This window comes from Gobius niger (assembly GCF_951799975.1).
Source record: "Gobius niger genome assembly, chromosome: 6".
NCBI lineage: Eukaryota > Metazoa > Chordata > Actinopteri > Gobiiformes > Gobiidae > Gobius > Gobius niger.
The window spans coordinates 28,587,979-28,607,064 of NC_136857.1; the positions used below are offsets into that span (position 1 = coordinate 28,587,979).

General features: G+C 41.2%; 1 protein-coding gene across 1 annotated transcript in view; it reads left to right on the forward strand.

The window, feature by feature from the left end:
• Positions 1-12,649, forward strand: part of LOC306964102 (kinesin heavy chain-like) — a 32,926-nt gene extending 20,277 nt beyond the window's left edge. Inside the window, exons 14-29 of the mRNA XM_079557998.1 lie at positions 837-1,043; positions 1,496-1,642; positions 2,859-3,047; positions 4,094-4,211; positions 4,286-4,332; positions 4,414-4,523; positions 4,607-4,708; positions 4,840-4,900; positions 5,839-5,910; positions 6,047-6,151; positions 7,642-7,858; positions 8,570-8,744; positions 10,144-10,223; positions 10,308-10,347; positions 10,624-10,712; positions 12,449-12,649. Coding sequence (XP_079414124.1) covers positions 837-1,043; positions 1,496-1,642; positions 2,859-3,047; positions 4,094-4,211; positions 4,286-4,332; positions 4,414-4,523; positions 4,607-4,708; positions 4,840-4,900; positions 5,839-5,910; positions 6,047-6,151; positions 7,642-7,858; positions 8,570-8,744; positions 10,144-10,223; positions 10,308-10,347; positions 10,624-10,705 — 1,752 coding nt within the window. The 3' untranslated portion in view covers positions 10,706-10,712; positions 12,449-12,649. The remainder of the gene's footprint in view (positions 1-836; positions 1,044-1,495; positions 1,643-2,858; positions 3,048-4,093; positions 4,212-4,285; positions 4,333-4,413; positions 4,524-4,606; positions 4,709-4,839; positions 4,901-5,838; positions 5,911-6,046; positions 6,152-7,641; positions 7,859-8,569; positions 8,745-10,143; positions 10,224-10,307; positions 10,348-10,623; positions 10,713-12,448) is intronic.
• The last annotated feature ends 6,437 nt before the right edge of the window (positions 12,650-19,086 follow it).

Below are 19,086 nucleotides of genomic sequence, written 5' to 3' on the forward strand. Positions count from 1 at the left end.
AGAAGTTGTTCAACACATTTGATATAAAAAAGATCTCCTCTGATAATTCTAAACTGGAGACTTTCTTTCAACAGTATTGTTTATTTTATTTTAACGTTTCTAATGGATATGATATAGTCTTGACTAGAGATGCACCAATCCACTGCGGGTGTTGGAGCCGATACTGGCAAAAAGCAATATCGGGTATCGGCTACAAATATCCGATCCTGAACCGGTACCTGTTTTGGCTTTCACCAACAATCTAGACCAACCAACTAGATGTGTGTTTTTATAACCTGGAGAATTCAATCGCTGTCTTAGTTTTCACTTCCACAGATGTATTTTTAATCGCCGCTAGGAAGTTTTTTATTGTAACATTTCAATCAAGAAGGCAATACAGATGATTGCTGAAAAGGAAAGACTAAGCAGCACAAAGTAAAAAAAAAATACAAATTGTAGTATAAAAACAATAACGAGAGGGCATTTTTCAAATAACTTTAAGCCACTTTTACACTATAGAATTTAAGAGACTCATTTTTAAAAGGAATAAAATTGGGGTCTACATTCAGGAATCTATAGGTGAATAAAATGTATCCACAATTATCAAATCATTATACATATTTTCGAAATTGACACTATTACAATCTAATATGGGCAAATTGTTGTAAACCTTCAACCAATTATATAAATCAACCCAAAATATTGGTAGATATCAATGCATCTCGAGTCTTATTTTTATTTTAATTATTTTTTTCCTCTCACTTAAGTTTATCCTTTCCAAATGTTTGTGCTTATTCGTCTAAGTTTTCCTTGAGTCCAGTGTCTTCTCTCTTACCCCTGTCCCGTGTGTGCTGCAGCTGCTGGCCTCGTCCCGGGGTGATGGGGATAAGGTGCAGGCGGAGCTGGGCCGTCTGCAGGTGGAGAGCGACTGCGCTAAAGCCGAGGTGAAGGAGGTGCTGCAGGCGCTGGAGGAGCTGGCCATTAACTACGACCAGAAGAGCCAGGAGGTGGAGGAGAAGGGCCTGCAGAACCAGCTGCTGGCCGACCAGCTCGCCCAGAAGATGGTACGGACTTCATACAGGGGAGGGAGGGGAAGAATAAAGGGATTTACCATTTAAAGATTCACAGCAATGAAACTGATTTTTTTTTTTGCTTTTATGTTATTACTTTGTTCAATCTTTCTGTGTGATCCTATTTAGTTTGGTAGTTTCTTCTGCTGCTGCTACAGCACTCCGATCCTTACTTCCTGAACTAGACACAAAACAGTTTCACAATTTTAAAGCCCATTATCCATCCAAGTGTGTTCATCGTGGCTTCACTGATGTGCTGCCGATCAGTTGAACTGAAAGCTTGTATTCACTGTGCCATTCCAACTGCTGCCTGCAGAGGGGGCTCCAGGCAAAATTCTCACCAATCCTGGCACCTTATCATGCTGTTTTGTCCTTATATAGACATTCAAACGATAAAACACAGAACATCAATATAGAGGTGCATGATTTATTATCTTCGCTTTCAGGCCAGTCTGATGGAGCTGGAGGCGGAGCTGTCGCGCATGCAGGAAGTGAGCGGTCAGCAGAGGAAGAGGATCGCGGACGTCCTCAATGGACTCATGAGGGACCTGAGCGAGTTCAGCAGCATCGTGGGCAACGGCGAGATCAAACTGGTCAGTCCCTACGCCACGACCAACTATCGCCATACATCACAATCTAAACCAACAAAACAGATCAAACCAGGCGTCTGTCTTCACTTAACAACACGACTCTGTCCACCTTATGCAGTGTTGCTTGTGGACTATAGCTGGGTTTACACTGTGACATGTTTTTGAACATGCTAACTGTGACTGACTCTCATACGAGGAGAGCCTTAGCCCACAGAGGTGTTTTACTCTGTAAAGAGTGATAACACACGACTGACCTGCTCACACTGTACGAGTGACATGTGTCTTAGTGATGGAAAGAGCACTCCAACTATTTTTTGATTTTTTTTTAGTAAAGACCATGGTTTTGTAGAAAGGCTGCTCTGATGAGCCTTTAGTGTTGTATTCCAAACGTTTTAAAATACACTTTATAATGCGTGACATCCCATGGTATTTACCACAAAGAAATACCACATAGTTATATCTGCACTTTCGTCCACCAGATGGCGGCACAAAACTAGAGATACACAAAGAAACAACAAACCTATGTCACTTAGAACATGAAATCATTTTCTTTCTTTTTTTTACTCTTCTTGATGAAATTGTAAAAAAAAAAAAAAAAAGATAAGTAACTTTGAAATCATATTTGTAACGATACGTATTGCTATATTAATGATTATGATAAGTAACATATTTACCTTAAAATGTAGACAGAAAACAGTCATGTGTCCAAATGTGTCTTCAACAAAATGTAAATGAGCACAAGACAAAAATGCCTCCAAACACATAAAAGCAGCACATAAACAGGTTTATTGCAGATACCAGATACTTCATTGAATCAAAAGCTAAACTTCTCATTTTATAAAATACTTCAAGAAACAAAACTTTGAGACACACTGGAACTGGAAGTGCAAAAAAATCAGCTAAATACACTAACCAGGACTATTTGGACTAAGTTCATCCTTTTAATTCAATTTATAAACTTAAAACTTAACATATTTCCTAAAAGGATTGAAAGTATCGATACTTAGCATTGATACATGGCAAGTATTGCGATATATTGCAATACGGACCGATATGAGTTTTTCTAAGGCCGATGCCGATATTTCTGGGATTTTTATTGGCCGATGGCGATATGCTCGGCTGATTTTTTTTTACCGATATTTTGGCCGATTTTTCCAAATGTCTGGCCGATAGCCAATAATGTAAAACCCCCAAACTAAACTGTCCCGTTTGGTTCCAGCCGGTGGAGATCAGTGGAGCCATCGAGGAGGAGTTCACCGTGGCGCGCCTCTACATCTCCAAGATCAAGTCGGAGGTGAAGTCCATGGTGAAGCGCTGCCGTCAGCTGGAGAACATGCAGCTGGAGTGCCACCGCAAGATGGAGGAGACCGGCCGCGAGCTGTCCTCCTGCCAGCTCGTCATCTCCCAGGTCAGACTCACAGCTGCCGCCCCAAACACTGAAGGCGAGGCGTGAAAATAGCACTTTTCCATGCAGCGGCCAAGAAAGAAATAGACTAAATTCACCCTTTACAACCAAATCTCCACCTTACACTAGCAGCTCATACAGACTCCACATTCTCCAGTCTTAGAAAAGATATCCAAAATCCCCTCTGAATAAGCTTTATAACTGATATATCAGCAAAATAAAACCTTTAGACTCTTTTCATTCTATAGAAGTCCTGTCCGAAAAATTATGCAATTTAAACCATTTGTATGTGTTAATTGACTTATTCGTATATGAAGAAAATAAATAAACTTGGTTAACACTTTATTTTGCACTACCCTTGCCAAATTTAGTATAATGCTAAGGTGCTCTGTAACAATGTGTAATAACCTGTACCTATGGGTTTCATACACAATATGGTGTAATGTCTGTTTGTAGTGGAGGTACATCATGTAATAAGACCCTGGGCCCGATCTTGTGCATCAAAACGGAGACGATAGCGTGACATTTTACTTTGTGATCTTGCCACTCCAGACTTAGCGCATTTAAGTGGGTTGGGACACACACATTTTCCTCCAACCAGATTGACTCCGCGTCCAGGAGAGTGGCTGTGTGGGAGTGGGGGGTGAACATGTGCTTTTGTTTTGCTTCGCATTCACGCCGAGCGCGGGCCGATCCGCGCCACAGCGGACGCTGTAGCTCTTTTTCTCTCGAGACGTGAACATCGTTTAGCTCACGATGGGGTAAATAAAGTTTTTAGTTTGACCTGTGAGAGCCTAAGGCTTAAGAAAGAACGCAAGACAGCGCAATGTAAACGAGGAAGTGAATGTGAGCCGTGTTTCCATCAGTGCAGTCACCTCCTCTTGTCACGCCCCCTCACAGGTGGCGGAGGCGAATGGCACATATAGCGCCGCCACTTGGAAAATAATTCGCCAAGAGCCTGCGCCGGCCCGTGCGCCGCCACAAGATCTGGCTCAAAGACTCTAACCTTAAGCCAAGACAAAACTTAATAAGTGATTGTCTGTTTCCAGCATGAGGCGAAGATCCGCTCTCTGACGGAGTACATGCAGAGTGTGGAGCAGAAGAAGAGGCTGCTGGAGGAGAGCCATGACTCCCTGAGCGAGGAGCTGGCCAAGCTGCAGGACATGGGTCAGTCAAATAATCATTAAAAAAGATGTGGTATAATGTGTCAGAACTGATCATCACTGTGTGTTTTCAAACAGATAACTCTCAGGCTGAGGAGAAGGACGGAGAGAAGGGAGAGACCGAGGTACTGACGCTTAAACACCAGTGAATACCATTATGTCAGTACGCCACCAGCACTGAGCCCTCTCCTCTCTTTGTTAAACAGAAGGGTTCCCGGCAGCAGAGCGAGACTCACCGCGGGCTGCACCACAAGCAGCTGTCCCGCCTGCGTGATGAGATCAACGAGAAGCAGAGGCTGATGGACGAGCTGACCGAGTGAGGAGCACTCTTTCACCTGATGCTACTACTGTACTGTAGGCTTCACCAGAAACCTCACTCCTGTCTGTGTTTGTGCTCAGCCAAAACTCAGCGCTGCAGCTGGAGCTGGCCCAGGTCCGCTCCGACTTCGACCGCCTGAAGAGCCAGGACTGCACCAAGAGCGAGCGCCTGCAGGAGCTCTCGTAAGTCACTGCTACCATAAAAGTGGAAGGAGAAAGCCTGAAATCTTTTCATTTTGTGTCAAAGAAAACAAAACAAGTTAATTGGAAACGTCATTCATACGATTGAGTCCTGACCCCATGTTCACTGTTAGGTTCCTGCACGAGCGTCACGAGCAGACCAAACAGGACCTCAAGGGTCTGGAGGAGACCGTCGTAAGTTCATTTTATTTGTAACTTTGTTGTATTCTTGTATAGATACAGACGGCAACGTGTCATACATGGGGGCGTGGCCGAGCCGGGGGGAAGAAAACCCCTCATGGAAATCACAATTTCTCACTATTATTTAATACACACAGTTTTGTTGTCCAGATTGCCCAGTAGAAGTGAGAAGAAGAAAAAACATCTCTTAAGCTAGCATTAGCATATCAAGCATGAAGCTAATGTTAGAATCATGGTGATCATTGTCCATTTTTTACACACTTTGCTCCTCTCTATGTCTCTGTATCTCTATTTACTAGAAAAATATATTCATAATTCAGCTATGCCATTTTGCCGGACCGGAATGGTTGCATTCCCACATTGCATCACTAGAGTCGCTGCCTTCGAAACAGCAAGTTAACTTTCTCCTGCAGAAGCTCCACATTTCTCTCGCCTCACAGGACACCCCATAACACACCCCTCACCTGCCCCCGCACCATGTCAACACAAACATGTGCAGGGGTCGCAAATGTTTGAAGCAGTAGACACAGCTAGCTAACAGTTAGCGGCTAACACAGTCAGAATTTAAGCATTATGGCAGAAGTTTACAAAAGATCGTGAGCTGATAAACATCTGACTAACTTCTAATCCTCAGGAAATGACAGTTTCTGAAATAATCCAATATTATCTACAAGAAGCTGTCATCATTTTCCTCCATATGGTTACATTCACCGGGAGGATGTGAGGCGTTCAAGAATTGCGTAAAATAAAACCTCTGCACTATAAATGTAGTTCTAAATGGAAGTATTATGGTCTAAATGCCAAAACACAGACAGTTTGGCAAATAATCATATACGTAATTACTTTGCTACTTATTTATGCATGATCATATACGATCTGTATCTATACCTATCAATCGTTCTTGTATTAATCCACCTGTGTTTCCTTGAAAGGCCCGCGAACTCCAGACCCTCCACAACCTGCGCAAGCTGTTCGTTCAAGACCTCACGTCGCGGGTTAAAAAAGTAAGACGTCACACACACCAAACTCACATTTCATGTTTTGTTTTTGACTCCGGACTCTGTTTGGAGCCTTTAAATCTTAGGAAAGATATTTTCACACATAATATTTGTTAGTAATTACCAGCCTTTTTCCCAACAGAGTTCCGAAATGGAGCCTGATGATAGCGGGGGGTCTTGCACCCAGAAGCAGAAGATTTCCTTTCTTGAAAACAACCTGGACCAGCTTACAAAGGTTCACAAACAGGTACCAATGCTTACACAGCTTACGCATATCTGTACGCAAATGCATCAGCCCGATATTATTATGCTGAAGCTATTTATCAGGACGCGGCGATCTCGACTATTCATGACCAATCAAGAAAGCATGCCTTGAAAAACACGACGAAAACACATTGGAAAAGCACAGTGACGCAGCGGTTAGCGGGTCCCGGGTTCGATTCCCACCTGGACGGAGCCTTTCTGTGTGGAGTTTGCATGTTCTCCCCGTGTTTGTGTAGGTTTCCTCCGGGTACTCCGGTTTTACGCCAAGATTCCCCTGAAAAAGACATTATTAATCTCATTGGGACAATCCTATGAGATAGTCCCAAGTAAAGATAAATGTGACAAAAATCTGAAGCAAACGCAACAAAGAATGGACAAAAAGGGACAAAAAAGTGACACAATAAAAACGTTTCAAGTAAAGCAACAAAAAAGTTTCGATCAGTTTTGTAGTTCTAAGCTTTCCAATGAGGCTGCAAGCTCCAGTCGAGAAGCTTTTAGATTTGGGTAACGCTGAACTGGAGAAAACGTGCTGGGTTCAATTTGTGCGTTCGATTGATGTCAAAGGCTCCACTGGGGGCCGATGCTCAATGATCATCTGTTCTGTTCTCCGCTGACTTGTTGTGGCTGGCTCTCACAGACAGGGGCCTGTCTGCTGCTTTATGATTGATTCATGAATGTAAAAAATAGAACAAAACTACAATTTTAATGTGATTTTAATGTAGAAAATATGTTGAAGCCGTGTATCATATTCTCAACATTTTGGGGAAATGGCCTGACACTTGAGCCCAAACAATAGAAGCATTCCCACAAAATCCAAAAGAGATATCGCAAGACCTTTTGCTTGTTTCCCCCCTAACATTTTAGTCTTTATGTCAGAGTCTCAGTTTACAATGCTTATTGGATGACGTTTTGTCCACTAGCGAGCCGTAGATTCCCAGGAAGGAAATACAACATGGTGGTTCAACTGCCTTTTCCGCCATGCTTATTCATTCACAAATACTGTTTGGAATCTACATGCAGCACCAAAGGCGACCGAGAAGATGACCTTGTAATCCAAATATGGTCATTTCCTTTCCGGGAGACAGCAGCGGCTAAAGACCGGAGACATATACTCGCACATGCACAGACGCTTCAAAACTTTAGGACCTGTTTTGTCCAAATGAGGTTTTCATTCCACTCTTGCAACAACATCTCCACTTTAGCTGCTCCTGCAAACTCCCAACTCTCCAGTCTGGACCATGACCATATTTAGAAGTTTTTTTCAGAGGGATGTTTAAGTATCTAATTCCCAGTCTGTTTCATTGAGCTTTGAATCCAAAAACAGCAATGGTATGAGCCTGAAAGATTTGTTTTTCATATTTCCCCTAAACGTTTGACCCTGGATAAAGCACAAAGTGAGAACCCTCATATCTGTACAACTGTAAAGAGTGTTGTATGCTCCCCTCCGTAACAAACTCTCGCCTTGTGCGGCAGCTGGTTCGTGACAATGCAGATCTGCGCTGCGAGCTTCCAAAGCTGGAGAAGCGTCTGCGGTCTACTGCTGAGAGAGTTAAGGCCCTGGAGACTGCACTGAGGGACGCCAAGGAGGGCGCCATGTTGGACCGCAAACGCTACCAGCAGGAAGTGGACCGCATCAAGGACGCCATGAAGGCCAAGAGCAACATGCGGCGCCCCCACGCGGCACAGATCGGTACTGCACTTTTATTAAGAGGATAGTAGTATTAAATGTCTTAGAACGACTCATCTGTTATTCTTCAGAGATAATCAGGGTTTCAGGAGGGCATTAAAACGCATTTAAAGTCATTCAAGTATCACATTTAATTTCAACTCCCATTTGCCCCATTTGTTTTTTTTACACAATTCTTTCTTATTTTTGCCACCAGTTTGTTCTCGTTTTCCCAATTTGTTTCCTAAATTTTTGCTAATTTTTATTACTAATATTTTCCCTAATTTTCCCCAATTTATTCCCCATTTTTTAGCTTATTTTTCAATTTATTCTCCTTTTTTTTTTCTTGACCCATTTTTTAAAACCATTTTTTTCCTTAATTTTGCACAGTTTCTCCTAGTTTTCCATAGCTTTTTCTCTTCTGTTGTGAGCACTGCTTTTATAGGCTTCATGATTTGATTTCTATGACTTGTATCTTCTCTTTAACATAATATGGTACAATCATAGCAGGGCTGTGTTAATGAAGCTAAGCAACAGCAAACTGACATTATGAATTGTACTTTTACTTTTACTTTTCACTGATATTGCCTGGGAAAGTCAGCATTATAGTATAATCTACTGTGGACACCTGAGCCTCAGTGTTCTGGTACTTTACTTTAGAATAAAGTAAGTGACAGCGAGCCACTACTGGACGTCGCTGTTAAATGAACTTTGTCCTTTCTCTCTCTCTCACAGCGAAGCCAGTGAGACCCAAGCAGCTGCCCGTGTGCTCGCCCACGAACCCGTTCTACACGTACATCCGGGCCACAGAGCAAGCCAACGCCTACAGCAACGCCCTGTTCCAGAAGACGGCCCCCCCGCAGAGCAGCAGTGTGGTCAGCGCCACCCCCAACTCTGTGCAGACCAACACGTGAGTCCAAACAGGAGGCTCTTACTACATACAGCAGGAGTTCTCAAACAATAAACAAACAATAAAGGCAAGGCATGTTTATTTATCGTACACAAGGCAACTCAATGTGCCTAAAATTGACTGTCTGAAGTATTCTTTTTTTCTTTTTTTTAATTATTATTATTAAAAGTGGTCATTGCATTTAAACTGCAACATAAATAGTAAAAAAAAGTAAAATGCATTTGTTTAATAATTTCATGATCAGAGTGAATTTTAGCACAAGCAAAAAATACACAATATTGTAATTTATTTAAAGGAGTAGGCCACCGTTTTTAAATAAGATATGTTCTTACCTGAGCTTAGACGAGTTGATGTGTACCTGTCTGGTTTTTACGCATGCGCTCAGTCGCGTAAAAAGAGCAGACGGCGGTAGCGTTTAGCCTCTCCTCCTCTCCTCTATAGCTCCAAACGGGAGTGAAGTTAGAAGCGACCAAGCTCTACAGTTACATGAGCCTTTACACGATCCAAGTATAGTCACACAAAATTAATCATGTCGATTTTCTAAGCGGATAAAAAGAGGAAGTAATATTGCAAGGCGTAGTAATATTACTACGCCTTGCAATATAGTTTGCCATTGATGAAAGGAGGAGAGGCTAAATGCTAACGCCGTCTGTGCTCTGTTTACGTGACTGAGCACACACGTAAAGACCAGACAGTTACGGATCAACTCGTCTAAGCTCAGGTAAGAACATATCTCAGCATTTAAAAACGATGGCCTGTTCCTTTAAGAAAAAAACATATCAAGAGTAAAAATCAGGCCTATGATGGACACTCCAGAGTTGTAATGAGAGACATGGTGCTGCCTGTCGTCTGTGAGCTCCTGAAAGGAGGTACAAAGGATGGCACTGAACATGCATCACTCAGACGCTGTAATGGGAGTTCATGGCTGACAATGCACATTCACTATGATAAAGTTATTTCCAAAGTCACATTTTCTTCATTTCTGTTTAGATTTATCCAGATCATGTCTATATTTTCTTGGGTAATTACCAATTTAAAATTTTAAAAGCTCCCAATTTTTCTCAAACTAAACCTTCTTGTTTTACACCACTGTGCTTCAAATTTATGAAAAACATGTATATTAATAGTAACACCTTAATGATTAGTGGAGGGTGTTAAAAGAATATTAATACTAATACCATTTTTATACAATGATTTTGATATAAGCCAGTCTCATTGGGGACCTCAGGAGCTTAAATTAGCAGCTGTGTCCAAAGGTGCCCCTACAGGCCAAAGCTGCAACTGCACTTATGGTAACACTACAGGTTCTGCTTTGGCAACAAAAGTCACACAGAAGATTAGTTGTCCCTTACCTAAATATACAGATGTGCATTCATGTGTGTTAATTTTCATCTTTCAGAGTTTCCACAGCACTAGGCTACAGAGCAGGGAAATACAACGGGGACATCCTGGAGTCCTTCCCTCTCAACATCGACAACGGTCAGTTCCACCGCTTGGCTCTGTGGCACTAAGTCAAAGTAAATGAACCAATGAATAAAGATGTTTCTGTTTTGTGTTATAAAGGCAACAGCATCAGCGACACGAGAGACATCAATGACAACAGGTGAGGACGAGGACAGAGTCTGAGTCTGTGCCATTAAAGTCTGAGGCACATCTATATTTCCATGACATACAAAACAATCCATAATGAATTTAGTCAATTTAGTCTTTCACTTTGTTTTGTTTATTAACTGACGAACATACCTGGAGATATTAGTTATAGTTTTAGTTTTTCTTTTAGTTTTACTGTTAGTCAGCAAAACAATGACTTTGACTAAAATCCTGATTTATTATTTGAATCGTGGATATTTTGTTTCTTATTGTTCTTGTGCTTGTGCAGGCCTGAGGTCCACTGTGGCAGCCAGGCGGATGACTCAAACCGACACTACATCATCCAGCATCAAGAGACCGCCGCCAGTTAATGCAATGGTCAGTCTACTCTGGTTATTGATTCTTTCACACCGACTACAGCAATGCTCTGACTGCAAAACACTCTCATCAAACAAATGATTCAGGGTCAAATGATGAAACAAATTTAATCAACTGCAGTCCTTTGGAAATATTATTTAGATCAGGGGTCCTCAGACTTTTTTCTCTGGGGGCCACATTTTTGTTCCTGACTGTGATGGGGGGCCGGACCGGGTTGGCTATAATATAGAATTGTATGACAGACCAAAATGCCTCATTGTGAAGTAGAGATTACTCGCCTGCACAGTCGTCCCCACGACTATATCCACAAGATCAACACTTGATTCAGGCACATATTTGTTTCACTGTAGTGGTTTGCAAAAATAGTAATCAAGTCTTCACACTTTCTTTTAATTTCCATTTATTTTTATTTTCACATAAAACATCATTATGTAATGTGACCTAAGTAATAACTTCTTACACTTGTTTTGTGCTTTACAAGCCTGTGTCACAAGTTTCTCAAAGTACTGTCGTCATTATTCATTCTCTCCACACTCTGTGGAGGTAAGCTTCATTTTCCACGTGGCTATAATGTGTTTATTTTCTGATCTCTTATGTCAGTGCCCTCTGCTGGACACCTGTGGAATTATTTTTTATTTATTCAAACTGCCCCCTAGTGGCTGGAATGAGTAAACTGGTTATTTAGTTAAAACATCCTAACTCCGCACAGGAATGAGCTAGAAACTTACTTTTTCCTTTTACATACTCAGGGATTTGTGCTCTACAAGTCGGGGGCCGGATTAAATCATCTCGCGGGCCAATTTTGGTTTGATTTATTTTGAGGACCCCTGATTTAGATGGTGTTTATTTGAGTGTTGAGTATTTGTATGAGTATTTCACACATTGCACTATGCTACCAGAAGAGGGTGCTATTTGATTGAATTTTCAGTTGCATGGTGGAACAAATGTATTTTTTATTTTTCCTAGTTATCCAGAGTGTTGTTGATTTCTGGATATATATATATATTTTTTAAATTCATGCAGTCCTTATATTTGAAGAGTTTAGTGGTGCTAGGCTAATGCTAGGCTAGCGCATGTCTATGGTAACTTGTAGCCTGCATTAAAAACAGTCTGACCTAAGCACAGCGCACCTGAGGCAAATCACTTTAAACACCAGACTACCTATATAAATGTGTATGTTGACTGAATATTTTTTTTGTAAATATAACCATTTTGCATTTAAAAGAACTTATATTTGAGCAGCATCAGCTTCCTGGTTGTGAGCTACGCAGTGGCGGAGTGATCTGCTCGGTTACCGGATCTACAGTAGTTTGTTTTTCCTGCGGCCGCTTTACTACATGTGGAAGTCACAAAGGAGCTTTCTACAAATCAAACATGGCAACGTTTGGAGGACGATCCCATGATTTTGAAGACGTTTTTAATGCCGGCTACTAGTTACCATAGACATGCGCTAGCCTAGCACCATTAGACTCTTCAAAAATAAGAACTGCATGAATTAAAATATATATACATAAATCAACAACACTCCGGATAACTAGGAAATGAGGTCCTATGTCAAAAATCCTGAAATATCCCTTTAATCTCTTAAAGCCTTTAGCCTTTGCTAAGTGCATTTCCTCCAGTTCGGCTTTACCCAAATCTAAGGGTTCTAAGACGTTAAGTATTTTCATTTTATTGTTACACAACACACATTGTCCTCTGCTAAACTCTAACTCTGACCTGTGTGTGTGTTTCAGATTGTGACCGATCACTGTTCCTGTCCGGCCTGCATGCTGCCCTCCCCCTCCTCTGCATCGTCACTCCTCTCTCACCTGTACCCCAGTACTTTGTAGATGAAGCCCTCCTCCCTCCGTCCTCTCCCTTGAAACGCCACTCCAGGCGCCAAGTCCGGCCTTCGTCCCCCTTCAATCAACAACAGCATTGTTTTTTTGTTTTTTTTTTGTAACGTAACTTCGTCCGACTCCCCTCCTCTCTTTCGTTGACTCCCTGGCACCTGCTTTCTTTAGTCCCATGTTGTAAATAATAGTCCGTACACACACACTACTATGGGGTTTTCTGACCAGCAACTGTCCGCCACTTTGCGCACCCCTGGGCATACCTGACCCCCCCCCCCCTCTCTCTCCTCCATAAATTAACCTGTAGTGTGTTAACGGCGGCGCGTAACAGAAGAAGCTCTTGGCGCCGCATGCATGTCGCTTAGCTTAGGGTTAGCTCGTCAGTCTCTGCATGTGTCACGGCTCCGAGCTCTGGTATGGCGGACGTGGCTGAGCGACTTGGACAGATGCTGAAACGGTTTAAACCCATGCCCTTTAAAATAGATTTCACCCCAGGGTTTGTTTGTTTGTTTGTTTGTTTTCTTCTGGTTGTTGTTGTTGTTTATTTGTAAGATAGAAATAGACAAAAAAAAAGAAAAAAGTGCAAAAATGACATCAGGGAAAGTGAACCATTGCGATGTGTATCTTTGTAAATGCTTAGAGCTTTATGTCAAAACCTGTTATTCTCTTTACTGTGAATTTGAAAACATTTCGGACGGTTCCTCTCATTGTACGTCATTGTAATATCTTTACTAACCAGAAAATGTAAACGTTGGTGTTTGGTATATCTTTAATTCATTCCTATATCGTGGTTGAAGGATGACCAGAACTGCCAAAACAATACCTTCTGAAGATGAAATTTGAATAATTAACAATTGACAATTTCAATTTTCTATTTTTTTTTAAATAATTTATTCTTAAATTGACTTACTATATACAGTGGGGAAAAAAGTATTTGGCCAAAATCCAATAGAATGTCTATGTGAAACTGACCAAATACTTTTTTCCCCACTGTATGTGTATTTGTATATTCACTGTAAATGTCAAACTGAGTGAATGCAACAGTGCAAATGGCTTGTAATTTGTGAAGTCCAGTTAAAAATGAAGGTTAACTGTTTCATACATGTCAAGATAATGATAATAATAGATACAGACGGCATCTCTGGAGTCGCCCATATATGGTCATGTTTGAAAACAGTTAAAGGGGGAAAACAATTAAGAAAAATCTCTAATTATTAAAAAACTACTTCAACAATCGCTGAATTATGAATATAGTTTTCTACAAAATAAAGATAGAAAGACATGGAGAGGAGCAAAGTGGTTCAACAGCCCATAAATACATAAAAAACGTAAAAAAGAATGCTAACATTCTAACATCGGGCTAATGCTAACGGTTAGCTAGCACTAGCTACAACTGCCGTTTTTTCACTTCTACGGAACAATCTTCTGTGAGAAAATATCCATATGGGCCCGATTTAGGCTTGACTTTATTTATGTGTGATAAATAAGTGCATATTCCACCAGAAAATGGCTAAAAGAGTGGAAAATGGTGTTTCTCTAAAGATTCTATTTTCCCCCTCGGCGAAGCCACGCCCCCTTCTATGACGAGATGCCGTCTGTAACTATAGAGTGGGTTGGTGAACTCCATTCTGAAAGCGGATTGGAGGATTGGTTAATCCCGCCCATTTAATTTGCACACGGAGACAGAGGCACAGCAAGCTAATGAACAATAGCGTTCATGAAGCATGGATTATTTTGAGATTTCTACTTTTCTTTATTTGTTTGTTTATTGTCGTGGCAGTTCTGGCTCTCCAAAGACTTTTCCTAACCACCATAAACAAATCTAAAACCATCCATCATGGAATAATATACATACAAAACACACATACAACCAAGACGTATTTTTGCAAAGCTGAATCAAAAGGGACACGCCGTTATTGCGAGCGCTGTGTAAAAAAGTCGCACAAACCAAAGTTTTTATTCAGTTAAATAAACCGTCCAACGAAAAGTTATCCGGTTCCGACGTCGTCTCAAAAGTAGACGCTCTTGCAACAGAAGAACACCTGACTTTAAAGTGACCGGTTCGCCGAAATGTATCAAGTTAAATCAAACAGAACCGTCCCTAGCTGCAAGTGGCTCGCGCACATGTATGGAGCAAACCACTAGGGGGGCCCCCCAAAAGCTGAATCAAACGCCTTACTTGTGGAGAGCTGTTGTGCAATATTCTGTGTAGATTTATTTTGTATTATGATTATATTATATATGCTACATAATATTCCTTTTTTCTTGTTTTTCTCCGTTAAAACAAGTGGCCCTCCTAAAATATCTGCCGTGGGGCCCCCCAAAAAAGCTAGAAGCGGCCCTGGTAATCACTAGCATGCTACAAGTCTGTGCTGAAAGTTGAATGTCAGGCTCCACACCATTCCAAAATCAAACCACTTGCTTGTGTAATCCATACATTTCTTATAGTTTTTTTTGCCTTGTTTTTGAGTGTGGTACTAACTTTTAAGAAGGTGTTGGCAACGTAGGATTTGTTGAAACAGGAAGTTGTTTGCCGTCCCAAACTTAGCAGCCACTAGTTTTGAGGACTGTCAAGAATGATGCCGTTGATTCTCTCTATGAAAAATCCTGACCAGCCAATCAGGATGGAGGAAGACGGCATGGGCGTGTGTGAAGACGAGCCAGGTTCAAATGCATTTTTTGAGCGGATGATTCATGCTGGGAGAAGAAAGAGTCACCAAAGTCAACCAATAGCATTTATTTTCCTATCCCGAGACCTTCTATATATGTAAAGATTGGAGATATAAGACGCGTTACTGTATATTTTGTATGTAAACTAGATTTAATTTAAGTTTCTTTTGACGGCTGAGCCACTGCTATGACTCCAAAAGAAATACGATGGGTCATCATTTGTTTTGGCTTTGATTTGTGAAAGAAAAAATTGCAACGTTAAGTCAAATATCAACAAATAACATCTCAGGGCCGTGCATCCGCGATCGCTGATCATTTTTACTGGGACACACACGACGGGATATGTCATTTATAAATTGACAAGAACAGGGTGTGTGTTTTCTTTCCTAAGTGTTGAGGATGTTTTGTTTTTGCAGCGTGAACATAGCGCTCATGCTTTTTCTATGGGTCCAATGTATAAGTATCTAAAATGGAAAATACCTACTGTTTCCCCGTCTATTTGAGCCACCATTATGTACACGTGCATTATCGACCTGTAATTAACCATGCTAAATGCTGACGGGTTGTGTCCGGAGGTTCCCAGATGTTGTTATTCCCCTCCCCCCGTATATTATTCTGCCGCGGCTGTAGCGTCGACATGAAGAGAACAGATCTGTACATACCACCCTCACTCTGCTGTAAACTCTATGTGCTGTGTGTTGTAGAGCAAATATCAATAAACTTGTAGAAATGATGGCGCTGTGTCGTTTGTATGTCTTACGTGGAATCCGTCCTGCGTCCGTCCATAGGCTGCACCAGGGGCCTCACGGTCATTTGGGGCAGGGGCCAAAAATATTTACAGGGTGGACAGGGCCCCCACGGCGGGTCACGGGACGCATATACTGTAAAGGACTGTGGCCTCATGAATAAACGGCTTACACTTATTGCGCTTTATGACAAGGCCGCGGGAACCCAGGGTGCTGAGGGCGCTGCAGCACCCCCCCTGGTGGATAGTTTGTGAACTGCAGGCAATATTAACCCCTTGACTCCCACCTGAATCGAGCACATTTTCTCCAGCTTTACCCCCAGTCCAAAAGCTTCTGGAAAAAAAGGTGTGAAAATAACAACAAAACTGAGACGAAAACAAGGATGAAAATGTGAAAAAAGTGAGAAAACATTGACAAAAAAGTGACAAAAATGGACAAAAATTTGACAATAAAGTGAAAAAAAATTTACGAAAAATTGCGAAAAAAGGACGAAAAAGGGATAAGAATTAGACAAAAAAATGCGAATAATTAGACGAAAATGTGACAAAAAATGTACAAAAAATGACACAAAAAAAGACAAAAAAATTGACAAAAAAGTGAGAAAAAATTTGACGAAAAATTGAGAAAAAATGGATGAAAAAGTGATAAGAATTAGACAAAAAAATGCAAATAATTTGACGAAAAAGTGACAAAAAAGTCACGAAAATTTGACAAAAACTAGATGACTGCCCCAAAAAAAAAAAAATGATGAAAAAAAACTGATGTGAGGAAAAAGATCCATTTAGCTTTGTAGTTCTTTCAAATGGGGCCAAGCTGAACTGGAGAAAATGCTCTCGGTTCAGGCAGGAGTTAAGAGGTTAATAAATAGGATTTATGCACGGAAAAAGTATTTTGGGGGTAAATTTTGTCCCTCAGCACCCCCTAACTAAAATATCTTCCCACGGCTCTGCTTTATGAGCCTGGGGCAGACTGACCATTTACCATGTGGCTGTAATATGCTGTTTATATTCTGATCTCTTATTATGTCAGTGCCCTCTGCTGGACACGTGTGGAATTCTTTCCTACGTTAATTTAAGCTGCCCCCTAGTGGCTGGACTGAGCAAACTGGTTATTTCTATAAAAATCCATAACTCTGCACAGGAATGGGATAAAGACTTACTTTTTTTGTGCCATGCTCCTCAAAGGGCCACATGACCTTGACACATGCGGTTTAGAGTCTTTTGTAGTCGTTGTGGATGAGGTTCGTTATTTTTTCTCATGGTAAAGCGGCCCATTCACTTTGGCAAAAAGCCTCCAGTTCCTGTAAGTTCCTGGGCCGTCTTGCAAAAAACGAACGTCTGATCTCTCCCCACAGTCGGTCAATGATTTTGAGGTCAGGAGACTGAGGTGGCCATAAACGGGACCTTCACTTCATTCTGCTGGATCCAGTGGCCTCAGCGAAACAACTCCATATTTTACAGTAGGTATGGTGCACTTTTTTGTTATCAGCAAGGCCAATGATGGCCTACGGTGAAAGACAAATGATGGACTACGATGGAAACTGATGAAAAGTCGCTCCCAGGCTCAGACTTTTCAAGGCTCTCAATCTGGATTGCACCTATAGCCTGACCTGCTGAGATTCAAGCAAACAGAAAGAAGAGATGGCAAACTCTTGGCGACCCAAACTACAGACCACACCCAAAGAACCACTGCTCACCCATCTGATGATGTTAGGGAACTATAGATCTCCTGCTGCCACTGAAGAAAGGACTTATCCCCAAACTTCTGTCATGGCCATGTCTGCTCCCTTCACAACAGGACTGACAGAACATTTCACTTTTCATACTTTATGACAGATGTGAAATCCTATTATATCAGTTCCCCCGGCAAAATGAAGCTGCTTTCTGGATCCCAAGATCAACATCGAACTGTGATCTTTGGGTCTCAGAGGGGTTCACTAAAGCACTGTGGGAGTCTTCTCTGTAAGATGTGGCCTGATGTTTAAAAAAAAGTGATGGATTTGGGTCAAACTGAAGTGGAGAAAATGCCCTCGGTTCAGGCGGGGTTAAGAGATTAAAGTCAGAGCCGCGACACCGCAAACGAACACGAAGCAGGATTTGAAAATTAAAGCGGTGACACGCTGCCTTGCCTAAAAGCTTCAAAAAAAGCGTCAATATATCGATGAAAACACAACAAAAATATGACAAAAAGAGCGAAAAAATGTGTCGAAACCAAGACAAAAAAAGGATGAAAACACGACAATTAAAGCGACTAGCACATGACAAAAACGCTTCTAAAAATGTGGGGGGACAAAAAAACATCAATTTTGTAGGCCTTAGCTTTCAAATGAGGCATTACACTAATTTGAAATTAGATTGGGGTAAAGCCAAACTGGAGAAAATGCACTCGGTTAAGGCGGGTAAGAGGTTAAAATATAAATCAGAATCAGTGAAATAATAACAAACTGTGGCAGTGGTTTAATGGATTTATTTCAAACTTTCAAACTTTAACACTGTTTAAATCAAGATTGTATGCGGCGAAAGCTTTAATAACAGAAAAATACATTGTCATTGATTTCAATCGCTGTGGGCGGAGCCTCACTGACCACATTTTACAAAAAATGTAATACAAACTTGGCAAAACAATTTAAAAAAAATTAAATACACATTATATTCATCTCAGGTTCCTCGGGCTCCATAATCTCTAAATAATCACAAAACAGTTCATTTTAGTGCATTTGTAAAATATAACTATATAAATATAAGCCTGATTTTAGTGCAGTTTTTTGTTCCAAAGTGTCGAAAGTAAAAGCTCAAGTCCGGGCTTCTGCAGATGCTTCATTGTCCGCCCTCAGCGTCCGCCCTAAATCCCCTTTTAAACACTGACCCGCTCAAAATGGCCGCTCCCAAAGTGACTGTTAAGAACCTTAAGACGTGGTATCACAAAGCAGTTAAACCATGGGGACCAGCACTTTTACGACACAGACCCCCAACCCCAGAACCAGAGAACAGAACAATAATGCTAACAATATATTCAAATGTACAAAGTCAAGAAAAGGGCGAAAAAATGGAAGAAATTGTGGTACTTAAGTAAAAAAAGGTGTCGAAATTGGGTAATTGGGATTTTTGGGGGGAAAAAACTTTC